The 26215-nt window shown below is 43.6% G+C and overlaps 1 protein-coding gene across 1 annotated transcript in view; it reads left to right on the forward strand.

Moving 5' to 3' along the window:
• Positions 1-26215, forward strand: part of LOC138652296 (myocardin-like) — a 187311-nt gene that overhangs the window by 99840 nt on the left and 61256 nt on the right. Inside the window, exon 2 of the mRNA XM_069743083.1 lies at positions 25235-25300. Coding sequence (XP_069599184.1) covers positions 25235-25300 — 66 coding nt within the window. The remainder of the gene's footprint in view (positions 1-25234; positions 25301-26215) is intronic.

Genomic DNA, 26215 nt, shown 5'->3' on the forward strand with positions numbered 1-26215 from the left:
GAGGTAAAATTATGTTCTCCTCATGAGCATCTATGCCTCTTTTAATGTATCCCATTATTGTATTTGCCTTTGTAGCAGCTGCCTGACACTGGCCACTAAATGTGAATTTGCCGTCTACTCATACACCCAGGTCATTTACATTGACGGTTTTGCCCAGTGTTTTACAATTGAGCACAAACAGTAATTATACATCTTATTACTTCTACCCAAGTGATTGAGCTTACAATTATCCTAATTAAAGCTCATTTGCCATTTACACTACATCCACTGGGTTCCCTTGGTCCAGTCCGTAACTTACATCTTCATAGAAATTGATGAGATTAGTCTGACAGGAACACGATCCCTAGTAAACCCATGATGGTATTGGGTCATGAGGTTATTCCTCTTCAGATACTCCAGTATAGCATTCCTTAGAATGCCCTCCAGGATTTTACCCACAGTAGAGGTTAAGCTTACTGGCCTATAATTTCCTAGTTCAGTTTTTGTCCCCTTTTTGAATATTGGCACATTTGCTATACGCCAGTCCTGTGGTACAGACCCTGTTATTATGGAGTCTTTAAGGAATTAAAAATAATGGTCTATCAATGACTGTACTTAGTTCCTGCAGTACTCAGGGGTGTATCCCATCTGGGCCCGGAGTTTTGTCAATTTTAGTGATTTTTAGACCCCGCCGTACTTCCTGCTGAGATAAGCAGGTGACATTTAATTGGGAATTTTTATCACTAGTCATTTTGACTGCCTTGGAATTTTCTTGTGTAAATACTGATGAAAAAAAGTCATTTAGCATATTGGCTTTTTCCTCATCCTCATCCACCATTTCACCCAGACTATTTTTAAGGGGGCCAACACTATAATTTTTTAGTTTCTTACTATTTATGTAGTTAAATAATATTTTGGGATTATTTTTACTCTCTCTGGCAATGAGTCTCTCTGTCTCAATCTTTGCTGCCTTGATTTGCTTTTTACAGAATGCATTTAATTTTCTGTATTTATTCAATGTCTCATCACTACCTACTTCCTTTAATTCTCTAAATGCTTTCTTTTTGTCACTTATTGCGCCCCTTACAGCTCTAATTAGCCATATTGGTTTCCTCCTATTTCTAGTATGTTTATTCCCATACAGTATATATTGTGCACAGGTCCTATCCAGGATGCTAATATTCGTCTCCCATTTTCTTTGTGTATTTTTATGTCTCAGGATATCGTCCCAGTTAATTGCACCAAGATCATCTCTCATCTGTTGGAAATTTGCCCTCCTGAAGTTTAGTGTCCGTGTAACCCCTCTACTACACATCTTATTAAAGGATACATGAAAACTTATTATTTTGTGATCACTATTCCCCAAGTGACCCCCAACCCTTATATTTCCTATGCGGTCTGGCCTGTTGGTTAATATTAGGTCTAGCAGTGCCCCCCTCCTTGTTGGGTCCTGAACCAGTTGTGAAAGGTAATTGTCTCTCATAGTTGTCAAAAACCGATTACCTTTGCTGGAACTGCAGGTTTCTGTTCACCAATGTATCTCAGGGTAGTTGAAGTCCCCCATAATAATGACTTCTCCTTGAGCCACAGCTTAATCTATTTGCTTTATGAGGATATTCTCCATTGCTTCCATTATTTTTGGGGACTTATAACAAACCTTTGTCAGTAATTTATTATTTTTTCCCCCTCCCCTTATCTCCACCCACAGGGACTCTACATTTTCATTAAATTCACCTATATTATCACGCAGGATGGGTTTTAAGGATGATTTTACATATAGACTCACCCCTCCCCCTCGCTTTTCTGTTTGGTCATTTCTGAACAGACAATAACCCTGCAAGTTAACAGCCCAGTCATGGCTCTCGTCCAGCCATGTATCAGATATCCCCACCATGTCATAATTATGCTCCAACAATATTAATTCTAATTCGTCCATTTTGTTGGTGAGGCTTCTGGCATTAGTATACATACATTTTATGTATCTCTATTCTTTCTTAGATTATTAACTGTTCTAACCCCATCCCCCATGCCACCGCCACCCCCAACTTCTTAATTTGTGCCTAGGTTACTATCCGTACTATCTTCACCTCCTGTAAAATGAATACCCTCCCCCCAACCCCTAGTTTAAACACTCCTCCAACCTTCTAGCCATTTTCTCCCTCAACACAGCTGCACCCTCCACATTGAGGTCCCTAGCGTAGAGCATGTAGCCAACTGAGAAGTCGGCCCAGTTCTCCAGGAACCCAAACCCCTCCTTCCTACACCAATTCTTGAGCCACTTATTAACTTCCCTAATCTGTTGCCTCACTGGCATGGCATGTGGTACAGGCAGTATTTCGGAAAATACCAACTTAGAGGTCCTTGCTTTAAGCTTGCAGCCTAATTCCCTGAAATCATCTTTAAGGACCTTCCACCTACTTCTAACTTTGTCGTTTGTGCCAATGTGCACCATGACCGCTGGTGTTATGACCTGGTGGTCAGGACAATAATGGACCTGGTGGTTAAGAGCACCCGGAATGACCTGATAGTTACTGATAATATAGGACGAGCTCTGGGACGTGGGAACTCTGCTGACCGCAATCCCTAATCCTATCAACCACACTAGAAATAGCCGTGGATTGCTCCTAACGCTCCCTATGCAACTCGGCACAGCCTAACGAACTAGCTAGCCCTACAGATAGAAAAATAAAGCCTACCTTGCCTCAGAGAAATTCCCCAAAGGAAAAGGCAGCCCCCCACATATAATGACTGTGAGTAAAGATGAAAATACAAACACAGAGATGAAATAGATTAAGCAAAGTGAGGCCCGACTTACTGAACAGACTGAGGATAGGAAAGGTAGCTTTGTGGTCAGCACAAAAACCTACAAAAAGACCACGCAGAGGGTGAAAAAAGACCCTCCGCACCGACTCACGGTGCGGAGGCGCTCCCTCTGCGTCCCAGAGCTTCCAGCAAGCAAGACAACAATCCAAATAGCAAGCTGGACAGAAAAATAGCAAACCAGAGAAAAAAAAGCAGTCACTTAGCTTCTGCTGGGAAGACAGGTCACAAGAACGATCCAGGAGTGAACTAGACCAATACTGGAACATTGACAGGTGGCATGGAGCAAAGATCTAAGTGGAGTTAAATAGAGGAGCCAGCTAACGAATTAACCTCGTCACCTGTGGAAGGAAACTCAGAAACACCCACAGCCACCAGAGAAAGTCCATGGACAGAACCAGCCGAAGTACCATTCATGACCACAGGAGGGAGCCCGACAACAGAATTCACACCAGTACCCCCCCCTTGAGGAGGGGTCACCGAACCCTCACCAGAGCCCCCAGGCCGACCAGGACGAGCCAAATGAAAGGCACGAACCAGATCGGCAGCATGAACATCAGAGGCAAAAACCCAGGAATTATCTTCCTGACCATAACCCTTCCACTTGACCAGGTACTGGAGTTTCCGTCTCGAAATACGAGAATCCAAAATCTTCTCCACCACATACTCCAACTCCCCCTCAACCAACAACGGGGCAGGAGGATCAACGGATGGAACCACAGGCGCCACGTATCTCCGCAACAACGACCTATGGAACACATTATGGATGGCAAAAGAAGCAGGAAGGGCCAAACGAAATGACACAGGATTGATAACCTCAGAAATCTTATACGGACCAATGAAACGAGGCTTAAACTTAGGAGAGGAAACCTTCATAGGAACATAACGAGACGACAACCAAACCAAATCCCCAACACGAAGTCGGGGACCCACACAACGCCGGCGGTTAGCGAAACGTTGAGCCTTCTCCTGGGACAATGTCAAATTGTCCACCACATGAGTCCAAATCTGCTGCAACCTATCCACCACAGTATCTACACCAGGACAGTCTGAAGACTCAACCTGCCCTGAAGAGAAATGCGGATGGAAACCAGAATTGCAGAAAAACGGCGAAACCAAAGTAGCCGAGCTGGCCCGATTATTAAGGGCGAACTCAGCCAACGGCAAAAAGGACACCCAATAATCCTGATCAGCAGAAACAAAGCATCTCAGATATGTTTCCAAAGTCTGATTAGTTCGTTCGGTTTGTCCATTTGTCTGCGGATGGAAAGCCGAGGAAAAAGACAAATCAATGCCCATCCTAGCACAAAAAGATCGCCAAAACCTCGAAACAAACTGGGAACCTCTGTCAGAAACGATGTTCTCCGGGATACCATGTAAACGAACCACATGCTGGAAAAATAATGGCACCAAATCAGAGGAGGAAGGCAATTTAGACAAAGGTACCAAATGGACCATCTTAGAAAAGCGATCACAAACCACCCAAATGACCGACATCCTTTGAGAGACGGGGAGATCCGAAATAAAATCCATAGAAATATGCGTCCAGGGCCTCTTCGGGACCGGCAAGGGCAAAAGCAACCCACTGGCACGAGAACAGCAGGGCTTAGCCCGAGCACAAGTCCCACAGGACTGCACAAAAGAACGCACATCCCGTGACAAAGACGGCCACCAAAAGGATCTAGCCACCAAATCTCTGGTACCAAAGATTCCAGGATGCCCAGCCAACACTGAACAATGAATCTCAGAGATAACTCTACTAGTCCATCTATCAGGGACAAACAGTTTCTCTGCTGGGCAACGGTCAGGTCTATCAGCCTGAAATTTTTGCAGCACCCGCCGCAAATCAGGGGAGATGGCAGACAAAATTACCCCCTCTTTGAGAATACCTGCTGGCTCAGGAACACCCGGAGAGTCAGGCACAAAACTCCTTGACAGGGCATCAGCCTTCACATTCTTAAAGCCCGGAAGGTACGAAACCACGAAATCAAAACGGGAGAAAAATAACGACCATCGAGCCTGTCTCAGATTCAACCGTTTGGCAGACTCAAGATAAGTCAAATTCTTGTGATCTGTCAAGACCACCACGCGATGCTTGGCTCCTTCAAGCCAATGACGCCACTCCTCGAATGCCCACTTCATGGCCAACAACTCTCGATTACCAACATCATAATTGCGCTCAGCAGGTGAAAACTTTCTAGAAAAGAAAGCACATGGCTTCATCACAGAGCCATCAGAACTTCTTTGCGACAAAACAGCCCCAGCTCCAATCTCAGAAGCATCAACCTCAACCTGAAACGGGAGCGAAACATCTGGCTGGCACAACACAGGGGCAGAAGAAAAACGACGCTTCAACTCCTGAAAAGCCTCTACAGCTGCAGAAGACCAATTGACCACATCAGCACCCTTCTTGGTCAAATCAGTCAACGGTTTAGCAACAGTAGAAAAGTTAGCGATGAAGCACCGATAAAAATTAGCAAAGCCCAGGAACTTTTGCAGGCTCTTCACAGATGTCGGCTGAGTCCAATCGTAAATGTCTTGGACTTTAACAGGGTCCATCTCGATAGTAGAAGGGGAAAAAATGAACCCCAAAAATGAAACCTTCTGAACTCCAAAGAGACACTTTGACCCCTTCACAAACAAGGAATTCGCACGAAGGACCTGGAACACCATTCTGACCTGCTTCACATGAGACTCCCAATCATCCGAAAAGACCAAAATATCATCCAAATACACAATCAGGAATTTATCCAGGTACTCTCGGAAGATGTCATGCATAAAGGACTGAAATACTGATGGAGCATTGGAAAGCCCGAATGGCATAACCAGGTACTCAAAATGGCCCTCGGGTGTATTAAATGCTGTTTTCCATTCATCGCCTTGTTTAATACGCACAAGATTATACGCCCCTCGAAGATCTATCTTGGTGAACCAACTAGCCCCTTTAATACGAGAAAACAAATCAGACAGCAACGGCAAAGGATACTGAAATTTGACTGTAATTTTATTGAGAAGGCGGTAATCAATACAAGGTCTCAAAGAACCATCCTTCTTGGCCACAAAAAAGAACCCTGCTCCTAATGGTGATGACAACGGGCGAATATGGCCTTTCTCCAAGGATTCCTTTATATAACTCCGCATAGCGGCGTGTTCTGGCACAGATAAATTGAACAATCGGCCCTTAGGAAACTTACTACCAGGAATCAAATTAATTGCACAATCGCAATCCCTATGAGGAGGTAGGGCACTGGCTTTGGGCTCATCAAATACATCCCGATAATCCGACAAAAACTCTGGAACTTCAGAAGGAGTGGAAGACGAAGTAGACAAAAATGGAACATCACCATGTACCCCCTGGCAACCCCAGCTGGACACAGACATAGATTTCCAGTCCAATACTGGATTATGAACCTGTAGCCATGGCAACCCCAAAACGACCACATCATGCAGATTATGCAACACCAGAAAGCGGATATCCTCCTGTTGTGCAGGAGCCATGCACATGGTCAATTGGGTCCAGTACTGAGGCTTATTCTTGGCCAAAGGCGTAGCATCAATTCCTCTCAATGGAATAGGATACTGCAAGGGCTCCAAGAAAAAACCACAGCACCTAGCATACTCCAAGTCCATCAAATTCAGGGCAGCGCCTGAATCCACAAATGCCATAACAGAATAGGATGACAAAGAACAAATCAGAGTAACGGACAATAGAAATTTAGACTGTACCGTACCAATGGTGTCAGACCTAGCGAACCGCTTAGTGTGCTTAGGACAATCGGAAATAGCATGAGTGTAATCACCACAGTAAAAACATGGCCCATTCCGACGTCTGTGTTCTTGCCGTTCAGCTCTGGTCAAAGTCTTATCACATTGCATAGTCTCAGGCCCATGCTCAGATAGTACCGCCAAATGGTGCACAGCTTTACGCTCACGCAAGCGTCGATCGATCTGAATGGCCAAAGACATAGACTCATTCAGACCAGCAGGCATGGGAAATCCCACCATGACATCCTTAAGGGCTTCAGAGAGACCCTTTCTGAAGATTGCTGCCAGGGCACATTCATTCCACTGAGTGAGCACAGACCACTTTCTAAACCTCTGACAATATATCTCCGCTTCATCCTGACCCTGACACAGAGCCAGCAAGATTTTCTCTGCTTGATCCACTGAATTAGGTTCGTCATAAAGCAGTCCAAGCGCCAGGAAAAACGCATCAACATCACGCAATGCCAGATCTCCTGGCGCAAGGGAAAATGCCCAGTCTTGAGGGTCACCACGTAACAAAGATATAATGATCTTTACTTGTTGAACAGGGTCACCTGAGGAGCGAGGTTTCAAGGCAAGAAACAATTTACAATTATTTTGGAAATTCAAGAACTTAGATCTATCACCAAAAAACAAATCAGGAATTGGAATCCTAGGCTCTGACATCGGATTCTGAACCACAAAATCTTGAATGTTTTGTACCCTTGCAGTGAGATTATCCATACAAGAGGACAGACCTTGAATGTCCATGTCTACACCTGTGTTCTGAACCACCCAGATGTAAAGGGGAAAAGAGAGACAAAACACACTGCAAAGAAAAAAAAATGATCTCAGAACTTCTCTTATCCCTCTATTGAAATGCATTAGTACTTTGGGCCACCTGTACTGTTATGACCTGGTGGTCAGGACAATAATGGACCTGGTGGTTAAGAGCACACGGAATGACCTGATAGTTACTGATAATATAGGACGAGCTCTGGGACGTGGGAACTCTGCTGACCGCAATCCCTAATCCTATCAACCACACTAGAAATAGCCGTGGATTGCTCCTAACGCTCCCTATGCAACTCGGCACAGCCTAAGGAACTAGCTAGCCCTAAAGATAGAAAAATAAAGCCTACCTTGCCTCAGAGAAATTCCCCAAAGAAAAAGGCAGCCCCCCACATATAATGACTGTGAGTAAAGATAAAAATACAAACACAGAGATGAAATAGATTAAGGAAAGTGAGGCCCGACTTACTGAACAGACTGAGGATAGGAAAGGTAGCTTTGCGGTCAGCACAAAAACCTACAAAAAGACCACGCAGAGGGCGCAAAAAGACCCTCCGCACCGACTCACGGTGCAGAGGCGCTCCCTCTGCGTCCCAGAGCTTCCAGCAAGCAAGACAACAATCCAAATAGCAAGCTGGACAGAAAAATAGCAAACCAGAGAAAAACAAGCAGTCACTTAGCTTCTGCTGGGAAGACAGGTTACAAGAACGATCCAGGAGTGAACTAGACCAATACTGGAACATTGACAGGTGGCATGGAGCAAAGATCTAAGTGGAGTTAAATAGAGGAGCCAGCTAACGAATTAACCTCGTCACCTGTGGAAGGAAACTCAGAAACACCCACAGCCACCAGAGAAAGTCCATGGACAGAACCAGCCGAAGTACCATTCATGACCACAGGAGGGAGCCTGACAACAGAATTCACAACACGCTGGGTCCTCACCAGCCCCTCCCAGTAATCTGTCCACCCGATCAGCGATATGTTGGACTCGAGCGCCAGGTAGGCAGCACACTGTTCAACGATCCCTGTCTTTCTGACAGATTGCCCTATCTGTTCCCCTAATAATTTAATCCCCCACTACCAGCACCTGTCTGGCCTGCCCTGAACTCCTATTTCCCTCCTTACTGTAGCAGTCACTCCTCCGGCTTTCAGAGGACATACCTGGCTGCAGGAGTGCTACCCCTGTACTGACATGCCCCTCATCTGCCAACTTAGCAAACTTATTGGGGTGTGCCAGATCAGGACTAGCCTCCCTGGCACTCTTCCCTCTACCCGGCCTTCTCTCACCCAGCTTGCTGCTCCACTGTCCTGCAGCTCCATCCTACCATCCCCCGCCTCAGCTATCCCATTGAGCGTCTGCTCCGTGAGCAGAAGACTCCTTTCCATATTCTCAATGAATCTCAGTGTTGCCAGATGCAGATTTAGATCCAGTATCTGGGCTTCCAAATGCACAATGTGCTCACATCTCGCACAGCAGTATGCACTCTGGACCGGCTGCTCAAGGACTGCATACATGTGGCAAGATGTGCACTGGACGGCATTAACAATGGGGATTGCACCAGACAGAAAAGTTAAATTAAAAAAAATGAGGCTTGGATCTCTTAATGAATCTGATACCTCAGATTTCAGCACTGGCTTGAATAACTTGATGAATCTGGCATTCCAAAATTACAAACATGGAAGAAAAAACCAAAACATTACATTGTGGGCATGTGTTATTCAGCTGTCTAATCAAAAACAATGTAATCGTACAAATATCCACAGTTCTGACATTTGAGAAGTAATACATTGTATCATCTGTTTTCCATTCCGTGTTTCGGAGAAGAGTGAGAGAAAAGGGAGTGGGTGTCTGATTGAATTACTAGAATAAATAGAAGTCCCCGTCACTAAAAATCATTCAGCTGCTCAGCACAAACGTTGGCCAGGGACAACTGCGGGGGGGGCATGAAACTGCTGCAAATAGAACATGACCCAGTCTTAGTATGTCCCCTTGGTCTTCCATGTCATCTCAGAGCTAAAGAAATCTGCTGGAGAGAATTTAACACACTGGTGGCAATGTGACCAGTTATAGAACCTGTAATTAGTTTCTTCACAATTGGGAGTGATTCTAATTGATATAGTGTATATATTAATGTATTAATAATATAAAATCCTCACAATCACAGGTTTATGCTAATTAAGATAATTTCTACATTCTTTGAAGTGAATATTTTTCTGCCCAATGGTGACAGAAGTATTCTAGGAGTGATACCTTTATTGGCTAACCAGAAAATAATATGTTTGCAAGCTTTCAGAGCCATTGTCTGAGTCTGCGGAGGTTGGATTGAACTCAGATGACATCCGTGTGCAGTCCGGTGCTTCACACACGCCCATTGATTTGTAGGGTGCATGTAATCCAAAATCCAGAGCCTACTGTGATTTTTTTTCTTTCCGAATCAGCGTAAGAAAATAATTTCAATCTGCGCTACATCATAGAATAACATTAGACCAAATGCTATCCGATAAAACATTGGATAGTGCTCGGACGTATTATACGCTCATGTGAGCGAGCATATATGGAAAGCGGTCATCTGTCCTGCTGCATTTGAGTAACACATTTTTTTCATCATACTTCATGCACTAGAAAGCAGCAACTAATCAGTTGAAAATTTCTTAACAGAGAAAAAAAATCAGAAATCTTCATTAGCCACAGAAAATTAGCTGCTTATCACAAGAGACTCTATTGAGTTTTTACATTATTTTGTGGAGACTGGAGACCTTTTGACAAGGGACAGTTGGGTTAATTGTTTATTTAAAAAAAAAACCAGAAGAATATGCCCTTCAAATTCAGGCATTTAAATGTAATTGTCTATCTTACAAAGTGTGTGCATCATAGACTTTTTTATGCACATCTGTTTTGTTAGTCAAATTTTACATTTGTACATGCTACATCGATACAGTACCATTTTGCAAAGCCTGTCTTTTGGGACACAAACTTCCCAAGCACTGTCCTTTTAGCAGAGTTGAATTTTGCTAAAAAATATTTTAAAAAAATTCCCATTTAACTTTTTGCATGCCTATTTTAGTAGTCTAGTTTGACAATTGTACATGCCATGAAAATAGTGAGGCCTGTTGCTTTCTGGGGTTATACCTATCAATGTAGCATTTGATTACATCTTTTTGTCAGACTGGAGGGGCAAATAGTGTTTAAAATAAAGAAAAATATTTTTAAAAAGCTACACTTCGTGCATTCCTGTTTTACTAGTCTAAATTGACTGTAGTCTGCTACTACATTTTGCTGAATCTGTGCATAAGCAATTTACAATTATTTGGCATATGTAGATTTTTGTAATATTTTAATTAGTGATGGGCGAACCTTTGGATGTTTGAACCCAGACCCCATTCAGATAAAGGGGGGGCTGTAACATCTATTGTCATCTGCATGACAGCGTGGCAAACACCAGCTCTGATCAGTGGTAAGATTATTAACGATGGCCACATAGCTGCAGTTCCCACACTGTCAGATGACAACGTGAGCCAGCAGCTGTGACCAGAGGCAGAAAGTTTACTTCCAGTCACAGGCGTTGGCTAATGGTAATACTAACCCCACCAGCTTCCACCTGCTTTCGCCAATAACAGCAAGAGCAGGTGGCGGCTGAGGGGAGTGTTCATCAGCCATTGCCTGCACTATAAATAAATCCATTTTTAAGAAAAATTGTGTAGGTTCCCCTCTATTTTTGATAACCAACATGGCAAAACTGACAGCTGCTGGCTGGCTAACATCCACTTGATTGTTGGTTGTGCAGTTTGCCATATCACTTAGTGGACTCTGTTGCCTTTTGAAAAATGATAAAGTACACTCAACCTCACTGTAAGATGCCAGCTTGCTATTATTTCTCCTAGAAAAGGCTGAACATTCTGTGCTCTCACATGTAGAAGAACATGGGATGCTCTCTTGACTAGTCTTTCACCTTCAAAGTGCAGAGAACAGTAGGCATCTATGGAAGGGTAGAGTACTTATAATATAATAATAATTTTTATTTATATAGCGCCAACATATTCCGCAGCGCTTTACAAATTATAGAGGGGACTTGTACAGACAATAGACATTACAGCATAACAGAAATACAGTTCAAAACAGATACCAGGAGGAATGAGGGCCCTGCTCACAAGCTTACAAACTATGGGGAAAAGGGGAGACACGAGAGGTGGATGGAGTACTTGTCTTTTAGGCTATGTTCACACTCTGCAGATTCCACTGCGGATTTTTCCGCAGCAGAATTGCAAAATCCGCAGTGAAAACCCATCGCGGTTTTTACTGCGGATTTATCGCGGCTTTTACTGCGTTTTCTTCTGCGGATTTTCATCTGCAGTTTTCTATTGGAGCAGGTGAAAATCCGCAGAAAAGAAGTGACATGCTGCGGAATGTAATCCGCTGCGTTTCCGCGCGGATTTTTCTGCAGCATGTGCACAGCGTTTTTTGTTTCCCATAGGTTTACATTGAAATGTAAACTCATGGGAAACTGCTGCGGATCCGCAGCTGTCAAATCCGCTGCGGATCCGCAGCAAAATCCGCAAAGTGTGAATATAGCCTTATGGTTCACTGGGTGAATGTTTTGAGTGGCAGCAATACACCATGTAACCAGTACAGGTAGTGAAGCCTCCACAGATATCTTGTTCCACAATCAGGCAGTGATTATCCACCCTCTGCTCTCATTCTGTTCATTCATGCAAGGTAAAACGAAGCCAAACAGTTTTACTGCTTGAGAACATGAACAACAAACGCCATACAGCGGAAGAGTTGCTGCTGTGAATCATGCAGCAAATCTCATGCTGTATGGCTTCTTATCAACTGCACCACAGCATTGTCATGAGCAGCAATGCCCAGAACATTATGGCTGCATTACAATTGCACAAAGTAACTCAAGTTCCCTGCATGACTTAAGTCCTACACATAATCAAGTAAAATTTCTTAAAGAAATGTACCTATGTGGTGAAGGTGGTGGCAATGGCAAAGGAAGTTTTTGATCATTTCAACCATTCTTATTTGGTGAAGTTCTCTCTCCTGGCTTTGCAAAGCAGAACAGACTTCAAAAGGGCTGCCTGACTTTTGATGTAGAACCTGCTGGAATTCAATGCTGCATATGTTGAAATATCTCAATGAGCAAAGCAAAGTAGCAACAAACTATATCATGTAGCAGGCAAACTAGAGCTCTGGTTTCTTTGAATCCATTTGAAGGCTCTATTAAATTTGTCTGTGGGGATAACTGTGGCCTAAATTCATATTTATCTTGGAAAAAGCACTCACAATTATATGGATGGAGGAAGAACATTATTGCATTCTTACTCATGGCCACCCTGGGGTTGTTGGGGACTTTAAGGCTGTGTGCACACGTTCAGGATTTTTTGCTTTTCTTTGCTTTAAAAACGCGATAAAAACACTTTAAAAACGCATACATATGCATCCCATCATTTATAATGCAGTCCGCAATTTTTGCGCATATTTTCTGCAAAAAAAACGCATCGCGGAAAAAAACACAGCATGTTCATTAATTTTGCAGATTTTTTGCAGATTTCCAACTATATTATTGCATTGGGAACCTCCGGAAAAAAATGCAAAAAATCAGCGAGAAAAACGCAAAAAAAAAACGCATGCAGATTTCTTGGAGAAAATGTCCGGTTTTGTTCAGGACATTTCTGCAAGGAATCCTGACGTGTGCACATAGCCTAAAGGTCATTACAACATGCAGCAATATGTGGAGGAGCAGAAAGCTGTGGATGGATGTAGAGAGGAACAATGAGTAAATCCATGCACAGACAATGGATTAGGCTGACAGTCATCGTGGAATTGATGATGATGACACCATCCATGATGAGCAACCTCTGACGTAATATCTCTCCATCCCAAGTAGCTTGCACAATTCCAGATTGTATTGCTTCCCTAGTTTTTATCTCAATTCCACATCTTAGGTATAATTCCTAGATCACAGGTATAATCTGTTCTCCTCCCTGCTGTTGTCAACCCCTCATGGATAAGAGCAATGACCAACCCATTGTTGCAAGTATTTCCTTTTTACCTTCAAAGGTATCATGTCTCTTCTTATTATTATTATTTTACATATATGCTCTCACCCAATTGTTCTTTCAGGTATAATGTTTATATGGTAAACCCTTGTCATGGACAGTTTGAGGCTGCCATCACACTAGCAGTATTTGGTCAGTATTTTACATCAGTATTTGTAAGCCAAAACCAGGAGTGGAACAATTAGAGGAAAAGTATAATAGAAACATATGCACCATTTTTGCATTTATCACCCACTCCTGGTTTTGGCTTACAAATACTGAGGTAAAATACTGACCAAATACTGCAGGTGTGACGGCAGCCTGACGATTCGATCCAGTGGCCTTTTGCTTTGTGGTCAGTTTTTCTGCCTGTTTAGCTCTGGCTTTTTTCCTTCCCTGTCCAAATGCTGATTCTTCCTTTGTCATTATTCTCCCTTCTCGGTTTGCTTCTTTCCAGTTGTTTTTCATTTTCCCATTTTGGTTTGCCCTTGTCACGCTTTGACGGTCATAGATAGGGAAGAGGGGCCTCAAAGTGTCCCTGGAATTGGGACCCTAACTATCCCTGTCCTGGGAGCACTCTTGATGGTAGACAGGCCCGATTCTCCAACCTTACTTTGCTCCTGTTAATCTCTGGTCTGTCCCCTTTTCCACACCATGGAGTATGGGACAGAAATATAATGTGAACAAGACACAAAAGACAAAACAGATGGATAACAGAAAACATATATCATACAAAAGCACTAAGCAACAATAGGGAGTAGGATAGGGATAGTGAGAAATAAACTAAATGACCATGAAATAAAAACACTACAGAGCACCTCCACAACAACTTATCTAAAAACAATTAGCTTAAGCACACAGCACAGGAAAATAAATCTCCAATAGCAACAATATACTTCTATTCAGCACATCTCCACAGAGCAAGGAAGCAGAGCTTTCACTGGCAAGACAGAGAGGGTATAGCCAGGTTTTATAGGATGAGGTAAAGATCCAATCAGAAGCAGCTGAAAATGGAGCTGCAAGTTTCTGATCAGCATAGAAAAGGTCATTAACCTCTTCAACGCTAAAGGAAATCAAATTAATTAAATATGTGACCAAAACACACAGGCTAAATGGATGATCTGTGATTCACAATACACAGAGATCTTCTACCTCCAGATCTCCCATGTTGACATGAAACACTCGTGACAGTATATTCCCTTCTTCCAGGGGCCCCACAACCCTCATGGCCAGGTTACCCAGATGAGCCAAATGAAAGGACTGTATCAACTTACCGTCATTAACCTCAGATGCTGACAGCCACATCCTCTCCTTCGGCCCATATCCTTTCCAATGTACCAGGTCCTGTACAGAGCAGCAAACCATACGGGAGTCTATGATTTTTGCTACCTGAAATTCCAAATTGCAATCAACAACATCTGATGGTGGCGATAAAGGTGATGGTTTCAAAGGTGCAGCAAATTTTTTGAGCATAGACCTGTAAAAAACATTTTGGATCCTGAGAGTTGCCAGAAGCTTGAGACAAAAAGCTACAGGGTTGATTACGACGACCACTAAACCTAGGACCTAATTTCCAAGAAGGAACTTTCAGTTTAATTTTTTTGGTGCATAGCCATATTCTATCATTCACCACCAGGTACAGACCTGACAAATGTTTCTTATCAGCCATATATACAGACAAGAAGAAAATTGTTCCTCCCCCTGAACTCCCAAAGGCTCATCTTTACATAAGGTACAGAATTGTGGATGGAAGCCATTTGTGCCAAAAACTGTCGACATGCCAGTGGACTCACTACGACAATTGTTTAATGTAAATTCAGCCATTGGTAGAGAAGAAGATAAATCCTCCTGGTTATCTGACACCAAACATTGAGTTAAGTCTCCAAACTTTGGTTTAGGCATTCAGTCTGGCCTTTAGTTTGAATATGGAACCCCGAAGAAAAAGATAGATGCATCCCTAAACGAGCACAAAAGGCCCTCCAAAATTTAGATACAATTTGGGTCCCCTGATCGCAATCTCAGTGACAAATACCTGAGCCAGTATCTTGGCGTTAGGGAGAGCAGGTAAAGCAATAAAGTGTGTCATTATACTAAACCTATCCACCACAACTAAGATACCTGTTTTACCAGAAGATAAAAAAAGATCAATAATGATACCCATGGACAAATGTGTTCATGGACGGTAATGAATGGTTAATGGTAAAAGAGCCCCTGACGGATGAGTATTCAATGTATTGGAATCCGCACAGACACAACACGAAGACACAAAGTCAACTACATCCTTATGCAAAATTGGCCACTAAAAATGATGAGAAAGGAGGTCCAAGGTCAAATCATTACCTGGGTGACCAGCCAGAGTGAAGTTATGGTGAGCTTTCAAAATTTTGAGATGCAAATGTACAAGTACAAACAATTTCCCTGAAAGACCAGCAGGGGCATCATTTTATGCCTTCAATACCTTGCCCTCAAGTTCAGAACACACTGTGGATTTTTTTTGCCCCTTTTGATGACTGAAAAAACACAACCTCGTTTTGCGGCGAATCGTAAGAGACTCCTACTGAGGGGAACCCCTGCTATCTGCATAGTTTCTTCAGAACACACAGGGAAAACCTCAGTTTTAGGGAGTACCATGGGGGCATAGTCACAACAGGTCTACCCCTGAGGCGTCTATCAATGCGCATGGTTAGAGTCATGGTGGCCTTCAATGACACAGGAGACGCTATTGTGACTTTTAATCTTTCAGACAATTCCTGACAAAACTTACCCCTAAGAGCAGGATCGTTCCACCAGGTGTCAGTAGCCCATCTACAGAACTCTGCTGGACAGTCTTAGACTCAGCAAGGGAGACACATTCTGGATCATCATATACGAGGCCTAGAGCCTCAAAAAACCCATCAATCGACCAGAGAGACAGAAAGTTTGACGGAAGTGAAAATGCCCAGGATTTAGATTCTCCTTGAAGAACAGAAATAACTATTCCAACCCATTGATCTTCATTCCCAGATGAATTGCTCCTCATTCCCAGATGAACAAGGACAAAGCCTAAAATGCATGTTACAAGCTTCATGGAAAAACATAAATTTATCCCGTCTAATGGAAAACCTATCCAAGAGAGTCACCTTAGGTTCGGTTCAGCCTGACCGACCACCAAATCAGCAGTGTGCTGCTGAGAGACCCTAGATTGCAGGTCCTTGTTGGGCAAGGACTACAATGGGATCCATACCAAGGTACAAAATGTGGGCCATTGAAAATTATTGTGACAGTCATAGGTAGGGGAGGGGGGCCTCAAACTGTCCTTGGAACTGGGACCCTAACTATTCCTATACCAGGGGTACTCTTGATGGTCTCTGACCTTACTATGATCCTGTTAATCCCCGATCTGTCCCCTCCCCAGTCCATGGAGCAGCTGAAAATGGAGCTGCAAGTTTTTGACCAACATAGAAAGGGTCGCTAACCTCTTCAGCTCCAAAGGAAACTAAATTAATTTAATATGGCACCTAAACACACAGGCTAAATGGAAGATCTGTGATTCACAATACGCAGAGATCTTCTACCCCCAGATCTCCCAGGTTGACATGACACACTCGTGACAGCCCTATTACGTTCTCGGTGGGGCTTTATATAGTATACTGTACCTTCTTGTAACAACTCTGACGACATCACTGCATGGCCACCCATCCCTCACACACCAGGTCATGTTGTGGTCTCTGTCTGCTGCCGGCTACATGTTCTGTGCCTCTGCTCTCTGCATGCTTCCTGGCTGTGTGCATAGGGGAGCGGTGCCAGAACTCTCTGATTCTTGTGGAATCAGGGTGCACCTGTCTAATGTGTCCCTGACTAATTACCAAGAGGCCTCTAGTATTTAGGGCAGCTCCACCCTGTGGAACGTGCCTGTGGAATGTCTAAACTTAGTTAGTGTCTTGCTTCTGACCTGCCAGGCCTTGCTCTATGTTTTGCCTTCTAGAGGCTTTTTTCCTTGTCTTGCCTTGTCTTGTTTGTCTGCCCTCCAGGAGACTGTATATCCTGGTCTCAGTGTCTTTGTTCTAGCCTTGCTTTGTACTTTTCTGTCCGTCCTCCAGGAGGCAGAATATCCTTGTCCCTGTGTCTTTGTTCTTGTACCTTGTCTCATTCCATTACCTTGTCTGAACTTTGTCCTACCTCTGTCTCCTTGTCTGTGGCTTCTTTCCCTGCTGTATCTGTCCTTGTGTCCTCTCTGTTTGCTTATGCTCCGCACTCTTGCGTCTCTGCCTGCTCTGTACCCTTGTGACTTTGTCTGTGCTCTGCTCTCTTGCAGCTTTACCTCTCCTCTGCACTCCTGCGGTTCTGCTTCGTTCTACTCTGCTCCGATCCTGCTGCAGAAATCTCTTGCTGCAGCTCCTCTCTGCATTTCTTGCAGTTCCGCTCTGCTTAGCTTCTGTTGCTGCACTATCTCTTGCTGCTCTACCACTCTTATCCGCAGCCTTGCGGTTCTCCTCCGGTGTGAACAGGTCCTAACCTGTCCCTTCATACTCCACTTGCTCCTTTTTGTTCCAGTGCTACCATCCGCTGTGTGAACAGGTCTCTACCTGTTCCTTCATACACACCAGCCTGCCCTGTGTCTCAGCCATGCCTGCCAGCCCTGTGTCTCAGCCATGCCTGCCTGCCCTGTGTCTCAGCCGTGCCTGCCTGCTCTGTGTCTCAGCCGTGCCTGCCTGCCCTGTATCTCAGCAGTGCCTGCTTGCCCTGTATCTCAGCCGTACCTGCTTGCCTACTCATCCGAGTTTCAGCCGTGCTCATCTGCCAGTCCTGCCTGATGCCCGCACCTGTCCTAGTGTTCCTGTTTCCCAAGTGGGATCAGCAACCACAGCCAGACACCACCCTGGAGTAGCACCTGGCAGCTGCCTGCCGCACAAGCCTGACCTCACCATCAGAGGCTCCAGCGAAAACCAAGGCAGCTGTTCTAGTCACGCCCCTTCCAGGGCAGGGCAGTCTGGTTTGTGGCACAGTGGGTCCACAAACCCCCTGGCTCATGTCCACCAGTCAGGGCGTGAGCATGACAGTTCTCTTCACTTCCTCACTGGCTATTTTTCCAGGTAGATGTATACTTTGGAGTTCCAGCTCTTCATCCTAGGGGGTTACCTTGCTGGGTAAACTCAGATTGTATTCTTGCTGCAAGTTGGTTTGCTTTCTCTCATACCACATTTTTCTTTTACCACTATTAGGTTCTTGGGAGGCATTTCTTGTTCCTTTTATTCTTGCAACTCTTTAACCTTCACCACTCCTTCACCTTGAGTTCTCATATTTCTCCTCATACTTTCCTTTCCCCTTGTTAGTAGTCTGCACTCTGGTTCCTCAGGGGGTACGAAAAACCCCTCAATAACCTTTTAGGGAACTAGGTCTGAGGTGGTGCTTTTTAGTTGTGTATCTAGGGCCTTTCTGCTCTGTACATGGACCAGTTGGGTGTAGGTGCAGCGTTTCCCTCGTGTGAGTGTGAATACGTTCATAACTAGAGTTGAGCTACTTTTACTATTTTAGGATCGAGTCGGGTTTCGCGAATCCCGACTTTCTCAAAAGTCTGGTCGGGTGAAATCGGCCGATTTTTTGCGAAAAGTTGGGGATCGGCCGAAACACGAAACCCAATGCAAGTCAATGGGGAATCAAAGTCGGCAGTGAGTGGAGGACAGGAAAACACCTACAGTGCCCATTTTAATGCCAAAAACATCAATTCTTGTTACTTAAGCTTGTCAATGTTAATTTACCTTATAATAATAGTTAGGCATTGAAAATTGGGGTAATTTGGCTTAAGTTGTGGGGGGGTAGGGCTGGTTCAAGTTTTTCGTGGGCCCAGGAAACGCGGATTACGTCACGGAGAGGTAAGGATTTCAACTTTGCAAGTGCTGTGATCCTGAGCAAGCAGGGGGGCCCACTCATTTGCATTGGCACTGGCACAGGGCCCCTCAAAGTACGACGGTGAGTTTGACGGCAGTGGCGCCTCTCACCGGCATAGACACTTGCGTACTATGAGGGGCAATGTGCCAGTGACGTCGCCAATGAGTATGCCCCCCCACCTGATGAAGGAACCTGCACTTTCATCTGGACCTTCCTCTTTGTTCCCGTGTAAGGTGGTATAGTATGCGGGAAGGGGAACGTGACTTTCAGCAGGGTCAGATTCTGGCTGTGTAGAGTGCAAGGGGAATGTAGTGGTCTGGATCAATGTACCAGCAGACTCATCTAGCAGTGGTAGGGCAATGGGCAGGATGAGAAGGAAACACAGTTAGTAGGCCCAAATAATAAAGTAGGCTAAATGCAGTTCAAAATTGGTAACAGGAGTAAACAGGCGGTACTGCTTTGTTCAGTGGAGGAGAACAGCAAGCAGCGGCAGACACCGTTAGTAGGCCCAACCAAAAAAGTAGGCCAAACGCAGTTTAACCCCTTCACCCCAAAGCCTGTTTTCACCTAAGTGACAGGGCCAATTTTTACAATTCTGACCACTGTCACTTTATGAGGTCATAACTCTGAAACGCTTCAACGGATCCTGGTGATTCTGACACTGTTTTCTCGTGACATATTGTACTTCATGATAGTGGTAAAACTTCTTCGATATGACTTGCATTTATTTGTGAAAAAAACAAAAATTTGTCGGAAATTATGAAAATTTAGCAATTTTCAAACTCTTAGTTTTTATGCCCTTAAATTAGAGAGTTATATCACATAATATAGTTAATAAACAACATTTCCCACATGTCTGCTTTACATCAGCACAATTTTGGAAACATAATTTTTTTTTGTTAGGACGTTATAAGGGTTAAAAGTTGACCAGCGATTTCTCATTTTTGCAACAAAATTTGCAAAACCATTTTTTTACGGACCACCTCACACTTGAAGTGACTTTGAGGGGTCTATATGACAGAAAATGCCCAAAAGTGACACCATTCTAAAAACTGCACCCCTCAAGGTACTCAAAACCACATTCAAAAAGTTTATTAACCCTTCAGGTGCTTCACAGGAATTTTTTGAATGTTTAAAAAAATTGAACATTTAACTTTTTTTTCACAAAATTTTTTACTTTAGGTCCAATTTGTTTCATTTTACCAAGGGTAACAGGAGAAATTGGACCACAAAAGTCGTTGTACAATTTGTCCTGAGTACGCCGATACCCCATATGTGGGGGTAAACCACTGTTTGGGCACATGGCAGAGCTCGGAAGGGAAGGAGCGCCATTTGACTTTTCAATGCAAGATTTGCTGGAATTGAGATCGGAGCCCATGTCACGATTGGAGAGCCCCTGATGTGCCTAAACAGTGGAAACCCCCACAAGTGACACCATTTTGGAAAGTAGACCCCCTAAGGAACTAATCTAGATGTGTGGTGAGCACTTTGAACCTCCAAGTGCTTCACAGAAATTTATAATGTAGAGCCATAAAAAAAAATTTTTTATTAATTTTCACAAAAAATGATCTTTTTGCCCCAAATTTTTTATTTTCCCAAGGGTAAAAGGATAAATTGGACCCAAAAAGTTGTTGTGCAATTTGTCCTGAGTACGTCGATACTTCATATATGGGGATAAACCACTGTTTGAGCGCATGGCAGAGCTCGGAAGGGAAGGAGTGCCATTTGACTTTTCAATGCAAAATTGGCTGGAATTGAGATCGGACGCCATGTCGCATTTGGAGAGCCCCTGACGTGCCTTAACAGTGGAAACCCCCCACAAGTGACCCCATTTTGGAAAGAAGACCCCCTAAGGAACTTATCTAGATGTGTGGTGAGCACTTTTAACCCCCAATTGTTTCACTAAAGTTTAGAATGTAGCATTGTGAAAATTAAAAAATCATTTTTTCTTTCCACAAAATGATGTTTTAGCCCGCAATTTTTTTTTTCCCAAGGGTAACAGGAGAAATTGGACCACAAATGTTATTGTCCAATTTGTCCTGAGTACGCTGATACCCCACATGTGGGGGGGAACCACCGTTTGAGTGCATGGCAGAGCTCGGAAGGGAAGGAGCACCGTTTGAAATGCAGACTTAGATGGAATGGACTGCAGGTGTCATGTTGCATTTGCAGAGCCCCTGATGTACCTAAACAGTAGAAACCCCCCACAAGTGACCCCATATTGGAAACTAGACCCCCCAAGGAACTTATCTAGATGTGTTGTGAGAGCTTTGAACCAACAAGTGTTTCACTACAGTTAATAACGCAGAACCGTGAAAATAAAAAAAAAAATTTTTTCCACGAAAATGATATTTTATCCCCTATGTTTTTATTTTCCCAAGGGTAACAGGACAAATTGGACCCCAAAAGTTGTTGTCCAACTTGTCCTGAGAACGCTGATACCCCATATGTTGGGGGGAACCACTGTTTGGGCACACAGGAGAACTCGGAAGGGAAGGAGCCCTGTTTTACTTTTTCAAAGCAGAATTGGCTGGAATTGAGATCGGACGCCATGTCGCGTTTGGAGAGCCCCTGATGTGCCTAAACAGTGGAAACCCCCAATTATAACTGAAACCCTAACCCCAACCCTAACCCTAGCCCTAGCCCTAACCCTAGCCCTAACCCTAGCCCTAACCCTAGCCCTAACCCTAGCCCTAACCCTAGCCCTAACCCTAGCCCTAACCCTAGCACTAATGGGAAAATGGAAATAAATACATTTTTTTACATTTTATTATTTTTCCCTAACTAAGGGGGTGATGAAGGGGGGTTTGATTTACTTTTATAGCGTTTTTTTGGCGGATTTTTATGATTGGCAGCTGTCACACACTAAAAGACGCTTTTTATTGCAAAAAATAGTTTTTGCATCACCACATTTTGAGAGCTATAATTTATCCATATTTTGGCCCACAGAGTCATATGAGGTCTTGTTTTTTGCGGGACGAGTTGACGTTTTTATTGGTAACATTTTCGTGCAGATGACATTTTTTGATCGCTTTTTATTCCGATTTTTGGGAGGCGGAATGAACAAAAACCAGCAATTCCTGAATTTCTTTTAGGGGGGCGTTTATACCGTTCCACGTGTGGTAAAATCGATAAAGCAGTTTTATTCTTTGGGTCAGTACGATTACAGCGATACCTCATTTATGTAATTTTTTTAATGTTTTGGCGCTTTTACACAATAAAAACTATTTTATATTAAAAAATAATTGTTTTTGCATCGCATTATTCTGAGAGCTATAACTTTTTTATTTTTCTGCTGATGATGCTGTATGGCGGCTTTTTTTTTGCGGGACAAGATGACGTTTTCAGCGGTGCCATGGTTATTTATATCTGTCGTTTTGATCGCGTGTTATTCCACTTTTTGTTCGCCTGTATGATAATAAAGCGTTGTTTTTTGCATTGTTTTTTTTTTTTTTTTTTTGCGGTGTTCACTGAAGGGGTTAACTAGTGGGATAGTTTTATAGAGCGGGTCGTTACGGACGCGGCGATACCAAATATGTGTACATTTATATATTTTTTTTTTTACATAAATAAATGGATTTATTGGGAAATGTTTTTTTTTTTTTTTACTTGGGGATTTTTTTTTATTTTTTTTTTTACACATTCTATTTTTTTTTTTTTTTTACTTTCTAACATTGTCCCAGGGTGGGACATCTCTATATTAGATCAGATTGTTGATCTGACACTGTGCATAGCACACTGTCAGATCAACGATCTGACAGGCAGCTTAGCTGTTAGCAGCTTAGCTGACAGGCAGCTCAGCAGGCGCCGGCTAGCCAGGTCACTTCATGACCCGGAAGGAGTCCGGCGGCCATCTTGGATCCGGGGACTCCTTCCGGGTCACCGGAGCAACGCGATCTTAGTGCGTTGCTCCGGTGGGAGAGCGCAGGGAGCCCCCGTCCCTGCGCGATCCCCCTCTATGCCGCTGTCACTACTGACAGCGGCAGCAGAGGGGTTAAATGCCCGCGATCGGCGATAGCGCCGATCGTGGGCATTGCTGCGGGGTGTCAGCTGTCGTATACAGCTGACACCCGCACCCGATCACCGCGGCGCTCAGCGCGAGACCGCGGTGATCGGTGCGCCGTACTAGTACTGCTGCTGGCACTAATGCAGTGCCGGCAGCGCAGTACTAGTACGGCGCATGTCGCGAAGGGGTTAATATCCGAAACAGGATGAAAATTGTGGCTCAGCTTTGTTCAGTGGAGGGAAAAAGCAAAGAGCGGCAGACACCGTTAGTAGGCCCAACCAAACAAGTAGGCCAAATGCAGTTTAATATCCAAAACAGGATGAAAATTGATACTCAGCTTTGTTCAGTGGAGGAGAAAAGCAAGGATCGGCAGACACCGTTAATAGGCCCAACAAAACAAGTAGGCCAAATGCAGTTTAATATTCGAAACAGGATGAAAATTGAGGCTCAGCTTTGTTCAGTGGAGGAGAAAAGCAATGAGCGGCAGACAGCGTTAGTAGCCCCAACCAAACAAGTAGGCCAAATGCAGTTTAATATCCGAAACAGGATGAAAATTGAGGCTCAGCTTTGTTCAGTGAAGGGGAAAAGCAAAGAGCGGCAGACACCGTTAGTAGGCCCAACCAAACAAGTAGGCCAAATGCAGTTTAATATCCGAATCAGGATGAAAATTGAGGCTCAGCTTTGTTCAGTGAAGGGGATAAGCAAAGAGCGGCAGACACCGTTAGTAGGCCCAACCAAACAAGTAGGCCAAATGCAGTTTAATATCCGAAACAGGATGAAAATTGAGGCTCAGCTTTGTTCAGTGGAGGAGAAAAGCAAGGAGCGGCAGACACCGTTAGTAGGCCCAAACAAACAAGTAGGCCAAATGCAGTTTAATATCCGAAACAGGATGAAAATTGAGGCTCAGCTTTGTTCAGTGGAGGAAAAAATTGGCCCGGTCATTAACGTGCAAACCACCCTTAGGGGTAAAGGGGTTAAAAGTTCCCCCGGGGATCGTGGTAAAAATACTCTGGTCTCCCATAGACTTACATTGGGCTCGTTGTTCTGGCCGAGTATTCCAATTTTCTCGACCCGAGCAACGAGCACCCGAGCATTTTAGTGCTCGCCCATCACCAGTTCTTGGTGAATACTGCTATTTTTAAATGTGTTTTCCCACATTTAAATTAGCAGAAAATCAGACAGATTTTCTGTAATCTATAAGCTTCAGATGTAATTTCTGTGTTTCATTTGGATTCTATTAATGCTACTTAATACATATCTAGGGAACATATAACCTTGCACTGAAACTGGACGAGCAGAAGGAAAATCCTATGATATTCACAAAGATGGTTGAGAGAGAGGTTAGCAATAGTGATGAGTGATGAGTGAGTGATGAGTGATGATCGAGTCTCTCAACCAATTATTGCCGATCCTCAGATGCGATGCTTGGATCCCTGCCCCGCATGTTTCGTGGCTGTAATACCGCCAATAAACATGGTTACAGTTTACTCGTGTATGGCAGGCAATCCCTGCATCTTTCTTAAGCTTTGCAACATGCAGGGCATGGATCTGAGCATCGCATCCGCGCACCGCTAATACTTGGTTGAGACTCGCTCAAGAATAGTTAGCAATTAATGCAAAAGTACAAGGACCTGAAAGCCCTACCAGGCACTTGGATTCATTTATACATTTTAATTAAATTTAGCATTTGCTGTGAACAACGCAAAATGTGGTGGTTTAGCAAAAAAATGCAATTCTTCCATGACATTACAGGCATTAGTTTAAAAAAACACAATCTAATCATAAAAGTGTTAGTGCATTCCTAAAAAGTGCTGTGAATTTGAGCCAAAGGATTTATGCGTATTGTAACTCAGAGAGACAGACACATTTAAAAAGTGTTACAAAATGGTAAAATCCATGAACGAAGGTCCATGATAAGCACAAGATTACTGATTTATAAAAAGTTCAATGCTATCAGCTAATCTTCATTAATATTTTTTTCAGTTCTTCAATTGCGAATGCAGCATCGTCGCTCACAAGAACAAATGTCGGAACGGAACCTGATGCCATGTAGGTTAGGTTGCTGTTGACCTTGATAGTTATAATTAAAAATAAATAATGTATTAGAATTCTCATATGTGCCAATGATGACCATATTCAGTATATATCATAAATACTCCAATGAACTCAACAGATGGTATATTTGACTTATTTTGGGTGATTAAACCCTCAGGGCAGGAATTCTTGTCATAGTGATAGAGCAGAATTATGATTGTAGCACACATGTAAAACTGGTTTTAAATAAAATCTGTCACCAGGTTTATATACCTTATCTGAGAGCACCATAGTGTAAGATCGAGAATGTGATTCACGTGGGATATCACTTACTTGGCTGTTTGCTGTAATTTTGTAAAAACAGTTTTTTTTATTAGCAGGAGACAATCACTGAAATGACTAGTAAACCTGCAGCTATGTAGTCCGTGATATTCAAAAGCTCTGTCTATCCTCGCATGGTGACAAATTCTCTCTAAAGGGAACCTGTCATGTAAAATTACACTATTAACCTGTAAATGAGTGGTTAATCTACAGGTGTAGGGTATGTTTCCACGTGGCGTATTCTAAATCCTTTGGACACAGCGGACACCCGCCCCGTCCAAAGCGCTGCTGGCTTTTGTACGCCCGGTGTTTCATTGAACACACGTGGAATCACCGCATCCTATACATAGAACGGTGCTATTTATAGACACGCTGCGGTCTATAAAGATGCACCGCAGGTGCGTATACGCAGGTTTGTCACCTGCGTCTCTGTATGCATATTAGATATGGGATTTCATAATTTCCCATCCACTATGCTGTAACATCTGTATGCTACAGATTGGAAATTGCGGCTGTACACAGTGTCCAATCTGCAGAAAATGCCCATGTGGAAACATACCCTAATAGTTTTCTGACACCATGTGGCACCTGCACTGAGCACCCCCGCTA

The sequence above is a fragment of the Ranitomeya imitator genome, chromosome 10, assembly GCF_032444005.1.
Source record: "Ranitomeya imitator isolate aRanImi1 chromosome 10, aRanImi1.pri, whole genome shotgun sequence".
Taxonomy (NCBI): domain Eukaryota; kingdom Metazoa; phylum Chordata; class Amphibia; order Anura; family Dendrobatidae; genus Ranitomeya; species Ranitomeya imitator.